The sequence below is a fragment of the Linepithema humile genome, chromosome 5 (genome assembly GCF_040581485.1).
Source record: "Linepithema humile isolate Giens D197 chromosome 5, Lhum_UNIL_v1.0, whole genome shotgun sequence".
Lineage (NCBI taxonomy): Eukaryota > Metazoa > Arthropoda > Insecta > Hymenoptera > Formicidae > Linepithema > Linepithema humile.
The window spans coordinates 7454408-7469647 of record NC_090132.1 but is presented as its reverse complement, the minus strand read 5'-3'; the positions used below and the strand labels follow the sequence as shown (position 1 = coordinate 7469647).

The window sequence follows — 15240 nt, the reverse complement described above, 5'->3', positions numbered from 1 at the left end:
GGCTGAATGTATATTTCACACCAGTTCAAAATAACATTAAACATGTAGAGACACCGAGAAGGAACAATTGGTTGTGTCAATCAAATTTTTTATTTGTCAAGATAAAGTTAAAGTTCAAAAGTAAAATTTGTATATTCTTCTAATGCTAGATATAAATGAAATTCGAATTTTATTAAAGCAAAGTTATAAAGCGAAGTACCTTACAGAGATAAACTGTTCTTACTCATTAACAGCTCTAAAGATTTTCAAGAAGTCCTGTGTGTATCCGTATAGTTCATAGCGCCGCGGAGAATTACAAGTGTAATATTTTTACATTTTGTGGAATCAATTTCTTCTTACATAACCATATTCAATTCACTGATGGAAGATCGAAGCGAGTTGAGGTCAATATTTTCAAAGAGCTGCTCCTTGACAGCGCAAGGAAGAAACATCTATTCCTTCCGGGATGTGTGTACAGTTCCCACTTTAAGAGTCTCTAATGATTACGTTGCACTTTGCATTGAATCGTCAAGACTTGAAATATAATACAAGCAAAGTACTTATACACTGCTTTGCTACTGTACTAGCTGCCAAAAATTCGCGCGCAATGTTTACGCCAATGTGTCCTCGTTCATCAGATGATGCGTCAGACGACGTAGATAACGGTAGCAATGATTGAAACTTGTCTTTTTCCACGATCACGTTCAAATACTGTGCGTATCGCACAGCTATCAATTCACAAGAAATCCCATACAAATATTAATTTTAAACCTTTCTTAACTAATTTTAAATATAAAAAAAAAAGAATCTTGTTTCCATATCATCTGGATTATTTTTTATTTGAACGTTTTGATCGAAAATATTTTCATAAAATTCTCTTAAGAATTATAAATAAAACTGTTATAATTAATAGTCTCAGGCTTCTTATTATTGCAGAGGATGTTCAAATTTTTTTTTCTCTATTTCAACTTTTTTTCATTCACTACATTTTCCAACATTCTGAAAAGCATCAGCCGCTGTGTAGCGCAAAACGAACGTTGCTCGGTATATTCGGGGCGTCTCTCGAGGGGCCGGCTCTAATGGACACCTTCGCCGTCAATATTCCGGTGTAACATGGTCGCCGGTAATCCCCGAGGCTGCGAATCAACGCGTCGCGGTACTGGCGCGATGCACCGTGCAGTTTCGTTATGCGATGTGCGCGCGCGCCCGCGCTGCATTCTCCAGCGCATGTGCGCGCGGGAGCGCGCGTGTGTACAATCAAACATTGTTCATGATTTAGTCAAATATTGGCCGGATACACAGGTTTGTAGTGCCTCTCGGTGTATATCTGCCCGTGTATCATGTCGAATAATCCGCGGGAGATTGCACCTCCGCATAGCCGCCCGTTAACTAAGACTCGTTTACGGCGCTCATACGCGGAACGCGATAGCATCCTGGGAATAGCACGGAGATATAGGTACGAGATCGCCACAGCACCGTCACCTTATCGCCCACGATAATCCTGACGCTCGCTCGCCGCTTGCCTGACACCGCGCGCTCGTTATACGTGTGATCCCCGCAACTGTACGAGCGACATTAGCATGAACGTATGGTTACCGTGGCCATAAAATACTTAACCTAACTGGCGATCTTTTAAAACGATATATGTTTCCCAAACCATAGGTCGAGATGCAGTAATTTATTTATCTCGTAGAATTAGATAATGTAGAATTAGATGTTTTCGCATAAAGAAAGAGAGAAGAAGAGCGAGAGAAAGAGAAGACGGAAAAAAACTATTCGTTTATCTTCAAGTTTTTTTAAATTAGATATATGTATACGGCTGCATATACGCCAGCTTAAAATTCCAAAATAAAAAAACAAATATTTCGTGTCGAAATGTTCACCAAAAAATGAGAAATACATTATCACAACGTTCAAATACTAAAAATACTTTAAACAGATTTTGTCGCATTAAGAGAGACCCAACTAATCGCACAATTTCACACCAGACATATTACTTTAAGGATCTGTTGAGTGAGATAAATAAAATTAAGATAGCCGTAATTGAAATTTTCGATATATAACGCACAAGCGGAAAGATAAGATAATGCTGACATCTCTGAATTCCACAAACCGGCCTAGGAAAATCAATAGCTATCGGCAGCAACTCAGACAATACCATGATAAATATGTCACCCGTAAGAAATTCCTACTAAGAATGTAAGTCAACAACTGCTCGATTACGATTAGTAACGAAAAGAAAAACTCAAGTGAAAGCCTTCTCATTCATACTTCAAACCAAAATAAATTTGTTCGAAACAAACACGTTTCCGTATTAATCGCTGGTATATAAATTTGAAGGCAAAACAGGCATACGCGCGCGAGTAAATTTGTATAACTAATTTTGTCAATGTAGACTCAGAAGTACTCAAAAAGTATGTGTTATACATGTAAAATATTTACTCTTTTTTATGTAGCACGTACACTTGCATTTTGTCTTAATAAATGTTCGTTCAAAATGATATTCCTCTCGCTGAAAAATAATAAATTGATGTTTAACAATCCCAAGTGAAATTTGACCTAATTAATTGTGATATCTCAATTTTCTTGATCAAATTTGATTTTATCAGAATATCATGGCAATCTGAATTAAAGATCTTTATACAGAATAGTAGATATAGAAGAACATTATATAGAGTTAAAGAACCTCATATAGAATTCAATTTTTAATTCTCTCCAAACATATCTCTCGATCGCTCGACGATCAATTAATCTCCTCAAACGCCGGATCGGCATTTCCGGCTTTCACTCCGGATTACAGTTCGTCGAGCCGTGCGGTAAATCGGCATTGAACGAACGGATTGCATATACAGATTAGGAAATTTACACAAGATACTCGATCGCACTTGGCCAACAAAAAGCTTAAGGTCAATAAGTATAGATCGAGTGTACTCTCGCACAAATGTCCTGGAATCGAAGTTAAATATTGTTATACCGACGGCGAGACACGCCGCTGCGTTTAATGAATGCGTATGACTCGGATAGTATCGGATGATTGATACGTGACAGCTTGCGGAAAAAGATGACGGAAGAATTTTCATTTAAGTTTCCGAAACTCTGTCTCAGAGTTTCTGCATTCTGTTTTTAGGAGAAACGCACAGATCGCAAGATTAAAAAAAAATAATAAAACAAATTAAAATTAATTTTAGGGACCAGTAATACAGATTTGTATCTAAAATTTTTAACGTTTACAATATCAGCTCTCATATGTGACAACGACAAAATGAATTGAATTTTAAATGACATTCTCAAAATTCTCGTACTTAACTTACTATATTAATTCATTTAATTATGCAATTACTTTCTGTCAAATTAAAGCAATGAAAGGTTTATGGTGCGAACTATTTATTCATTATAACATTTCCATATTATCTTTTCCTCCTAAATTTACGAGATATATATATATATATATATATATATATATATATATATATATATATATATATACAGGGTGATTCAAAATAACCTGATGTCCTTGCAATGCCATATTCTTGAGCGAATTCTGAGACGATTTTTCCTTTTACAAAATTTTGTCCGAAGCTTAGTTTTCGAGTTATAATTGAAAATAGTTTGCTACTTACGAGTCCGATACAACGGGCAGACAGGGACGGTGTAATGTGTCATGAGACGATAGTAAACACTTGACAGTCTCATTATACGTTGCGCGTCCCTGCCTGCCCGTTGTACCGAACTCGTAAGTTGCTATCTATTTTCAATTATAACTCGAAAACTAAGCTTCGGACAAAATTTTGTAAAAGGAAAAATCGTCTCAGAATTCGTTCAAGAATATGGCATTGCAAGGACATCAGGTTATTTTGAATCACCCTGTATATATATGATCGTTTTAAATTCAATTAGCAGAGCATTAACCGCAACGTTTAATCGCATCTTCTAATTCTATTTATCCGCTATTCATTACAACGTCACGTGAATAAGTGGGATGTGCGGTTCTGACGTAATTAGCGTAACAGATTTTTACGATTCGCGCCGCCAAAAGATACCGGCGGTAACACGTGCCGGCACGCCTATCTCGTTTTTAATCTACCCACTTATCCTCCTCGAGCCTTTCACACACATGTCTTCACGTTATCACGTCCGAAATCAATCGATCGCTATTGATAGCCCGGTTAAAGGTTTGTTTGCGATTGGCACAACGTGTCCGAAGCTTCTTCATGTTGCTTTTTGCAGTAGCTGTCACTATCTTTGATGAATTACGAGGTAGGCGTAGGAAAAATGGTACAACAGCAGCTATAGTAGTAAGTGTAATTAATTAATGTCTATGCAATAATGTAATTAACTAATACCTTAATTTAGGATCCAAAGATTAAAGACGCTTTGATACGTTATTCCAAAATTCTCTAGCATATTGCTTTAAAATGTACATATAATGCTAAAGAGATAAAACGATAGGCAAAAATAAACTTATAAGTCCGCTGTTTGCTGTGTGCTCCATTTATGCTGAAGTTAATAAACTCGAGGACTGTAAACGAATATCACATGTTGCGAGTGCATAATAATTAATTGAGAATTACGTGCAGCATCAGCAGATTACGATAAGAATATTCAGTTTAATACAACATCGTAAATTGTACCGAACATATTTTACTAGATATGATGCGATAAAGATACTCGAAGATGCAATTGCTAATCGCGGATAAATATGACAATGATCGCAATTTGTTGAATTATCCAGCCATGCCGAGATATTTGTCATTTGAAGAAATGATTTTAATGAATTGAATATACAACATTGCCGGTGTAATATCGTTTGCTTCAACAAAAGTAACAATTAATGCGACTGTTTGCATATCATTTGCATATGGTACATTCGGCATTCAATATATTGTAATTAATTTCACCGCAAGATCATTGCACGATAAAAACATAATAATATTGCAATTCTACGTGTTTCCTCTCTCTATTGAAAATTATGACAGAAAATAATTTAATGTTTCGTAATAATGAGAGGAAGTGGAAAAGGATCGTTGTAAATTCCGCAGAGGGAAACTGGCACGTGAAAGATACAGCGATATATTTAATTTTCGTAGAAATACGTAGATTTATTGAAACATTTACAGCCTTATCTCATCGATTCGTAGTTCCTTTCACACTCTTCCTAACAACGCAATTTCCTTTCTTTCACTCATTTCATTCACACACATACACTCTCTTTCTCTCTCTCTCTCTCTCTCTCTTTCTCTCTCTCTTTCTCTCTCTTGTCATTTGATCTCTCGAGAGTTAGACGACGTATATTTTTATCGGACATGGGCAGGTTCGATCGAGAATGACGTCGAAGAGTCGAAGCTACAATCAGAGATTAAAATCGACAATCCAACAATATTTTTCCAAAAGCGTAACACGCGCCGCCAATTCTCGCGAATCAACATAGAGATCTTTTTTTTTCGTGTATCTACATCTGAACCTATTAGAATTATTCATTATTTATAAGCTTCAATTCTCCTGAACACAGGATACCGCGCGATGACGGTGGTGTGAATAAAGGTCTCTCTCTCAGGAAGGCGGCGAAACGGCCCAAGGGACAGTGAAAGCGTGTTAAACATGAGATTTCGTAATTTCGAGATTTGCATTTCGCGCGTGCCCCGCCTGGAGAGATCCTCTACTCACAGGATTCGCTTCCTCCTTTACCTCGTTCCCATTTCGACCGGCGCACTCTCGAGAGTAGAGGAGGCCTGGGATCGACCAGTTTTTCACAAACAGATTTTTCTAAATTTTTAACGGCCTGTCGCAAAATTATTCTGAGATTTCGATATTTTATGTGAAAGAGATTCACATATAAATTTTATTTTAGGTCATTCGAATTATCTCGAGTATTGCAATTGCCTTTCATTACGATGGAGCCCAGGTTCTTTTATCAATGAAACGAGGAGGATTCGAGACTTAACCCTTTATTTCATTCTGACTTTACTGTAAACTTATAAATTCAATATTTAATTATTGAAAAACTATAAATTTTTATTAAAATTCTTAATTGAAGTGTAAAATATTGAAATTCGTCAAATAAAGAGTTAAGAAAAAATACAGCACGAGACAAATCTAATCCACGACAAATGCAATTGCAGCGATAGCCGTAATAATGCTGATAACAATAATTAGCGATCTCCCGTGACGCAATTCGTTATTTACACATTTACATAGGTCAGCGCGTATTTCAAAAGCATCCATTGATTTTCGAATTTATTGAAAGTTTTCTCTAATTTGCTTCATTCGGAACTCTCTAATTTCAATCTTATTATATTTACCAAGAATGACGGAAGATCAATGTTTTTTCAAAGATACATTTTAACACACAATTGCTCACTTTTAAAACCTTGTTAGTCCTTAAAAAATATTTTGTCTTGCGCATCTAGGCGATTTGCTCGAAGACGATTACGATTCAATAAAAATCTGCGGAATCTATAGAACGAGAAAGTTTAGACAGCAACACGTGAGAATGGCACATTTGATAAAAACAGCGAAATTACGCGCCATTATCCAAACCTTGCGAAATGACATTTGATTTTTTAACGATACGAGATCTGCCAATGAAAGTACACAGATTTCACTTTTCCTCCTTCGATCGAGGTATAGTAAGACTATACGCGACAACGGTAAAAGCTTTCGTGAATTTCATATTCATAAGCTGAAGTAGCAGTGAGTGATCTAGTGAGTTACGTGACCAATAATGCGCCGCTTACGCGGAGTCGTTGCAAGACCTGTCACACACGCTCGCTTCTGCTCCCATCGCGTTAATTGCAGAGTTTTTTCATTCAACAACACAACTTAAGTCGCTTGACTAACTTGACTTAGCCCTTTGCGCTCAAATGTTGACTTACAGAAATTGCACCGACATGCCCAGTGTACGACACTCGCATGTCCAGTATTACTGAGCAAATCCCCATGTCATTTGTATACGCATGGGGCAAGTTTTAACTGTGACATCTTGAGTAAGAAACCAATGAATTTGCGCCATTCTTATTCATGTTACTATAGCAAACCGTAATGTTTGCTGCTATTAAAATCAGTTTTGATCATTAATTTATGGTGTGGAATTTTTTTTAATTGTCATATATTGAAATATTTAATGATGTAATAGCGTCAATTGATGCAATGGAATCAATTAGTGCGTTTTCTAATGCAGACAAACGCACAAAGCGCATCATTTATATGTTATAAGTATATTTTATGCAGTAATTGCCAGAATATTGTTTCAACGATTCAAAGAATCGAGATAAATAATAATCATCATTCGGAATTCACGAATCGCGATTTTACGCACTTGGCAATACATTCAATTAGTGCCAAAAATTAATTCAACTTAATTTCAATCAAATTAATTAATTTTACATTATAATATACCTCTTTGAGAATATTTACATTTCTACAAACAATATATACAACATCGTGCTACTTGCCCACGAACCTAAATAAATCCTTTCGCGAAAAATAGAATCTCTTATAAACAGTATCTTACCGTCTGCAATACGAAAACGTGTGTGACAGTCGAAAAGTATGCTTTCGAAATACATAATGCGTAGTATCACGTTTGTCTAGCTCGCTTATTCTCTCTATCTCTCTTACCCTCTCATCTCTTTTTCACTTACTCTTTTATACTCTATTATATGTATACCTAAAGCGCACTTTAAACAATCTACAATTTGCGGCAGAGTTCAGGACAGAATTCCTTGTGCCGCGCAATAATAGAAAGCACTTTTCAAAATATACAGAAAAATTCAAAATATGTAGGATACATATCAGAATGCACGGCACACACAAAATCACAAACGGAATTGTGCTCTGAATTCTCTCGCGTATTATATAACGTCTAAAGTGGGCTTAATATAACGTGTATCGATAAAGATTCCATTTATATATATATTTATATATCTATATATAATTACATGTATATACCTCTCTTTAACATATAATATTGTACATCATACGTATTACGATATATACGGCTATCTACAGATATTATACAAAAGCGCGGGGCGTTTCCCGCGCGACATTCTTAAACGAATTTATTATTTATCAGCGCTCGCCATTCGATGCACGCGCGCGAGCGCGCGCGTTCGTATACCTCGTGAATGCATGTCGCGTCCGTGTGGACACAGATGTATGAATTGCGCGGGTTATGCGATCGCTGGTGCTCGAATATAACATATTTATACGCGCTCACGCGCGACGAGTACGTTAATTTATATTTATTTTTCACGTATAGTATCACAAGTTTCGCTCGTCCGACATCGCTCTCACTTTTTAGCTGGCACTGCTTTTCGAGGCTTACGCCGTCCCTTTACGCTGCAACAACCCTCCTCGACAGGGTTCGCTCGCCTTTAATATTAATCGAGTGTCTCAAAGTACCGATCGGTTCATCGCCGCAGGGTCTGCGTGCAATCGTAACAAGTCTCGTGATGAACAAGTCTCGTGAACAAATTTTGATCAATTGTCTTTAAACGATGCTTTTAACGGTGTTACTGAATATGAAATGCACAAGTGTTGAGTATAATGAAAACTTAAATTCAAACTCGAACCAAATTCGAAAAAAAAGAGAAAGAACTATTATTATTACGTGATATTAATATTTTACTTTTTTTTTTTTTTTTTTTTTCAGAATGTTTCACCCAACTCAATCATTTGAAATACCTTGAAATATTAAAAAATAGAATAAAATATTTCAGATATAAATTTATGTCATAATTTTACCGATTGTCAATATTAATATTGCCTATTGGTAATATTATGATATAAATTTGTATCTGAAACATTATATTTGGAAATATTGAAATATTTCTTTACTATTTTCATCTTTTAAGCAAATACTCTTATTAAAACAATCAGTGATTCAAAGTTATTTCTAAAAAAGCTAATTATTCGTGTAACAGATATATTGTAGCACCTCTCTCGCGATTCTTACGTACATAGTAGTATTCTTACGTACATTTAACCCAAAACATTACCGTGCATCCTTTGAATAATAAAATTTTTAATTAAATTAATTTGTGAAACATTATTTGCATTTTTAATAACAAAAAGATATTTGAGGTGCTACAAATTAGGTCAAACATACTTGTACGAATCATGATAATAAAATAATTACAATGTATAGGAAAATTCAAATAATTCATAGTCACATTACATTTTGTTAAAAACGTACGAATAGAAAAATAATATATAATCTAAAATAAAAAATTGCCCATTGCTATCGTTGCGTTTGACTGAACATTGAAAACAATATAAAATAGATCCATTGGATTCGTAATCGCCGATACAGACATGTGAGAATTGTTAGTTTTATTTTGCAGTAGAGACTTAATAATTATTAATAATCACGATAAATAAGATATGCGAATCAACGCGACAATAATTAGAGAATGATAAGCGATGCCTAAAGTGCAGAAAAATTGAGATCAATGATCGAATTAATAGATATTCATCGTTGATGTCAATGATAATTTCGAAGAAACCTCTGCTATCAGCACATAGTATCTGCGTCTCGGAATCGATATCATTCTGTGATCATGACAAACTCACAAAATCGACACTAACATGCATAGGGCAATATTATAGTTCATGAGGACTTTTGATAATAGTCAGTTATCTGTATATAAGCGACGTTGCCACTGAATGAAACGAAAAATATTTTTGCTTGTCGCGATAAAAAAGGAAAACAACGACTAATAACAAGAAGTCGATACTATTTGTGATCTACTAATTTATAACTACCGATACGAAAAAAATAGATAATTATTATTAAATATAGATGTGTTAGAAAAAAATCTGTGGATATGTCGTTTACAGCAAAAGTGATAATCGTCAATAAATTTTCAAGTATGCGTCGTGTTATTACGTAATCTAAGTATGATGATACGCAAGAAATAGAACACATCGAGACGTATTGCGTCTGTCGCATAAAAATGAATCGCTGTCACTCGAGAGTATCGCGAAAAATTCTCATGCGATTCAACAAAATCGTGCGATTATCAAATGTTCGGTGTATGATAAACGCGAGAATACGGAATGCAGTATGATTCAGTGCACTTGAGCACTTTTCTCGAACGTCTTTTTCTAATGTATATACCAGATAAATTCAACGGATGACGATAACATTCCAAATAAGTAACAGACATTCACAAATAGGGGAAAGAGTCGAAACGCGTCATCTTTTCTCATAAGACGCCTGGAATTACAAAATGTTAATAAACGATATAAGATTCTTTTCATAATTTTATATGTTGTGTGATCTCGTTCTTTAAATGTTTTTTCTATTGCATACTAAAATTAATGGAAAAAGTTCTGTTATAAATTATAAATTATTTAAAGTACTTAAAATTTTTCTATACGACAGAACTTATATAATCTTCGAACTTATATATCGTCGAAGCAAGAAAAATTCAATCGAATAAAGTCAATAAATTTCACTAGAATTTAAAGAACCGAAAAATATGCATTGAAAGATATCCATTCACAGAATACAAATTATAAATAGAATTGTGTTCCGAATTCTGATTTAAAGATCATCTAAAATAGGCTTTAATCTCCTTTATCAATGCCGTTGTTTGCAATTGTACTTGAAACGATGCTTGCCAAGTAATTGTCAGTTGAGTGACACATATACAATAACGGATATAAGTTTAAGACAAGCAGATATAATCGTACGCAGATATTTGTAAATATTATTTTCCTATTCGCACGCGCTTTGCATTCTCGGTTTGACACATGGGCATGTGACCTAGCAAATTTTCGGGATGTGAACACTGTTTTCCTTTCTTATAGGCGTTTTTTAAAACTATGATCAATATTATCCTTTATCGCTGTAAATTTCCATATTAATTGAGGCGATAAATGTTAAGCAAATCTTTTCATGCATATTTTGTCAATACAAATTTACTTTCCTTGAAATACAATATTTATATGAAGAAAATTAATTTTTATATATCTCTTCAATTACGTAAAGACGTAAAAACAATCTTAAACACAATTTATAATAATTATATAAATTGATTGATTTGCTTTAGCTTAAAATTTTTTGAGCGTATAATAATTAATATATATATATATATATATATATATATTTGTGACAATCAAAGTATCGAGAATGATATAAATCTAAACAAAAAAATATAAAATAAAGAATAGAATATATACGTAATAAGAAATGTAAAAAAAAGTTTTATAGATATAATTCGTCGATTATTATGTAACAATTGCTAGTAAAACGATCGCATATACTCAACACTGTGTGCAACAAACTAAGACGATATTTCCGAGACGATGAACCGTAACCGAGCCGAAATATCCGATCGAAGCCTACCTCCCCGCAGCCGTTTACTGTCTATAGACGACATTCTCTTCCTCCTCGTCCTCGTTCTCGTCGTCGTACTCATCGTCGTCGTCGGGCGGCCAACAGACGACGGCGTCGACGACGTCGTCGTCGGTACGACGGCCGCGTCGGCGTGGCTGCGTTCGCGGCGACGATGAGAAGGTCGACGAGGCCGCAGGTGATGATGTCGGCACCGCGGTTGTCGCGGTCGCCGTGCAGGTAGCAGGCAAATCCAACGTCGGCGGTGGCATCGGTGCGGCGGCGGTAGCGGCATATGCCGCGGCAGCAGCGACTCAGGCCAAAGCGTAAGGATGCGTAGCGTGATGTCACAAGCCCGGCGTCGCGGTAGCGACCGCGGACGGCGGAGGAGCGCTCGTGGTAGCCACGCTGGCGGTGTGATAGAGCGTGCTCTGATAATACTCCTGATGATGATGATTCGTCATGTGCATAGGTCCGGCGGCGTTCGTGCCGGCGTGCATGCCGTTGTGATGATGATGATGGCTGGGCGGCGCCGAGTGCGCGTGCGGATGATGCGGCGAGCCAAAGTTGGCGTAACTCTGATGCAGCTCGTACATCTTCATCTCGGGCGGCTTGGTGTCCTGAGCGCCCGGAGACGCGCCAGCGGTGTCGCGCGGTAATAACCTGTTGATGCTGAACGGATGACTGGCCGCCGGATACATCGGTTCTTGCTTCAGGCTACCTGTCATACCGTGATGCAAACTCGTGGTGTCGGACAGCAAGCTATGCGGATGCAGGCTGCTCCTCACCATGGCGGTAAGCTCGTCGTGTGTGGCGCCGAGATCGGAGCCCAGGAGGCCGCCGATATCGGCGTCGCTCTTCAGTGCGGCGTGATGCTGATGTAGACCTGCCGTGTGATGGTGATGATGCGAGGTCACCAGCGAGTGCAAGTCCTTGTCGTCCTGCTGCTGAGGACCGCCATGGTGGATGGACGAGCCGGTCTTCTTGGAACCGGGCGCGCCTTCGTGAGTGGGTGGACTATGCTGACCGGCGATGGTCGCGCCTGCTGCTGCCGCCACCGCCACCGCTGTCGCCTGATGCTGCTGATGCTGCTGATGCTTGTTAGTCTGCCTTGTGAGCTCCTTTTTCTCGTCCTTAAACCTCTTTTGGCGCCGTAGATAGCAACCATTCTCGAACATATTACCGCTGTCCGGATGTAGCGTCCAGAAGGAGCCCTTGCCAGGCTTGTCCGGCGTACGCGGCACCTTAACGAAGCAATCGTTGAAGCTAAGAGAATGCCTAATCGAGTTCTGCCAGCGCTGCTGATTCTGTCTGTAGAACGGGAATAAATCCATAATGAACTGATAGATCTCCGAGAGGGTCAGCATCTTGTGCGGTGCGTTCTGTATTGCCATAGTGATCAGGCTTATGTAAGAATACGGTGGCTTCGCGTGCGTGTAACTACGTCGGTACGACTTGTCGCTTCGCGCGCGTTGTAGCGCCGAATTCGGCGAGTCCGGCTCCGTCAACGACAAAGGATCGCGGGTGACGCCGGTACCGCCGCCGGGCGTCAACGGGCCGTATCCGACGGCGCTCATACATGCGCCACTTGCACCCATGGAAGCGCCGCTGTAACCACTCATACCACCGCCACCCATCGACGCCATGGTCATCGCCGAGCTCATAGTGCTCATGTTGAAGCCGCCGGCGCCCTGCGGGCTGCAGCTGGGTCCGACTCCGACGCCCATCGACATACCCATCGGCATGCAGCTCATCGAGTTTATCGAGCTGTACGTGGGCGCCATGCTGCCCATACTGGACATCGCAGCACTGGTCATGGCACCCGCGTCACCGTACAGCTTCTGCGACTGTATCATTGTCATAGAGCTCATCGTAGTGGCCTGCTGCCGCGTCGTCGCTGTCAAGCGGGTATCATGAAAACCGCGGTACCACGGCTGCTGGCAGTCAGGTATTCCCTTAATCTTCTCACCGGACGAATCCGGGCAATATTCGAGTTAACGTTTTGCGCTCCTGGCTCGCGGAGCGACCCCGTCAATCTTCCGCCGTCGGATCACGAATCACAGAGGTTTCGCGAATTGTACGCACAGAACTGGAGACGTTGCGTAGCCGCCTAAAGGTCTAAGGATTCGCGTCGCACTTGAGTTTCACTAGAAAAAAAAAAAACTTCACCAGCACACACTGTGTGAGTGGAGCGACGGAGATGATGCGAGGAAACTGAAGACACTGTCCTCTTCCTCCCAGGAACACAATGCACAGTCCGTTTGTTCGCGGGTAGGCGCGCACTCGATGCGTACGATGCGAACGACGAGAGGAAACGCGAGCGCGAGAAGAAGGTACACCCCCGTGGGAGTTAGGGGATAATTGTTACCCCAACACCATGAGGGCACGACGAACGCGACGATGGCAACGGGCAAGGACGTTCGGTCTCTCGCGTGCTTTAACGACGTGAACGAGTGCGCGAAACAACACCAACCACTACGGTGACGGCTGCTCTCGTCGAGACCGCGCGCGCGGTCAGTTATTTGATCGAGCGGGGCCCTGTTTGTGAGAGAGCCGCCTCACCACCTCTCACCGCACACTCCGCCTCGTACCAACGGGTCTCTCTCTCCTCTCTCTGTATGCCGTGTTGTGGATGGAGGCCGGTTAGCGAGTGTACTCCGCTACTCTTGAGTCGGCCGGTCTTGTTCAAACATGCCCCACCACCAGTCGCCGGTGCCGCGCCCGACGCAGCCCGATTTACCAATCGCGCCGAGCGTTCCTCCGGCCGTATCACGTCCGACCAATCGAATGGCGGTGTCGGTGTGGCCTCGACCGACCTTTGAATCGCACGTCGTCGGATCGTGTGCGGCGCCACGGCCTCTTCCCCGTCGACGCCGTGCACGACGGTGGGAATAAACCGTACAGGGCGCATGCACTGTGGCCCGCGCGCGCGGAAGACCGATCCCGTTGGAGCCAAACTGGCTTGCGCAATTCCACGTGAGACGCCTGGATCCGCGACGCACCGAGCTGCGTCGCGGCGCAACCGTCGCTGCTCCTCTTTCATGTCATGTCAGCTGTCGTCTGCCACGCGTTTGACAACCGGCACCTCCGTGCGTGCGTGCGTACGTGATGCGGCCTACGCATTTCCCGTCGCGAATCATCCGCCGTGGATCGCGCGCGTATTTTCGGCGTTTTCATCATTTCGTCTCGTTCAATTCATAATAGAAATTGTTTTTGTTTTTTTCTCACGATGAACTGAATCGGAATTGCCTTGCAGTAATGCATGAATCAAAGTCGGAATATTAATTAACGGTTTCCTTAATTTCACCCACGGATAGATCGAACGCGAGCGAGGTGAACTATTCTTGATGGTGTCCGACGGAAAACGCGGAAAGTACACTCGCATGACCGGCCGCTGGGGACAGCAAGATCGAAAATTCGGACTACAACGTTCATAGGTACAATATCATTTGCATGTCCTAATTGTGTATTGCTGTCGTAAATCAGTCGTGCTATCGTTTATCTATTATTAGATCTTATGCTTTACATTTTATGTTTTAAAAGAAATTATATACCCTACTCTTTTCACTTGTAAAATATATGTGTGATAATTATAAAAAAGAATCAACACATACTTTCAGCGATTATAATAGAAAAGGCTTAGATAAGATTGGATCCTTGTTAATAAAACTATAATCAATGCTTTCATATTACATAAATGTTTGTGAGAAATCAACGGTTGAGCATTAAAGATAATGCATTTTTTCATTTGATTATATATGATTATTGCACTTTTTATAAAATAATACGCGTATTCTTAGTTATCACGCACGCGTGATTATATTGAAAACTTTGCATGCTAGCTTTCGAATTAATATTTCTGACGCATTATTCCATTTTTATCTTATTTAATATCTAAATTGTTATATTGCTCGCTCGCACAA

At 39.8% G+C, this 15240-nt stretch overlaps 1 protein-coding gene across 1 annotated transcript; it reads right to left on the bottom strand.

The window, feature by feature from the left end:
• Positions 1-5052: 5052 nt before the first annotated feature.
• Positions 5053-14457, bottom strand: LOC105674475 (silk gland factor 1). The gene has a single exon (XM_067354807.1). The coding sequence runs from the start codon at positions 13186-13188 to the stop codon at positions 11665-11667; it is 1524 nt and encodes a 507-aa protein (XP_067210908.1). The 5' UTR covers positions 13189-14457; the 3' UTR covers positions 5053-11664.
• Positions 14458-15240: the final 783 nt, after the last annotated feature.

Excerpts from the sequence above, each read along its gene's own strand:
- LOC105674475 (XM_067354807.1), bottom strand. The coding sequence starts at position 13,188 with ATGAGCTCTATGACAATGATACAGTCGCAGAAGCTGTACGGTGACGCG.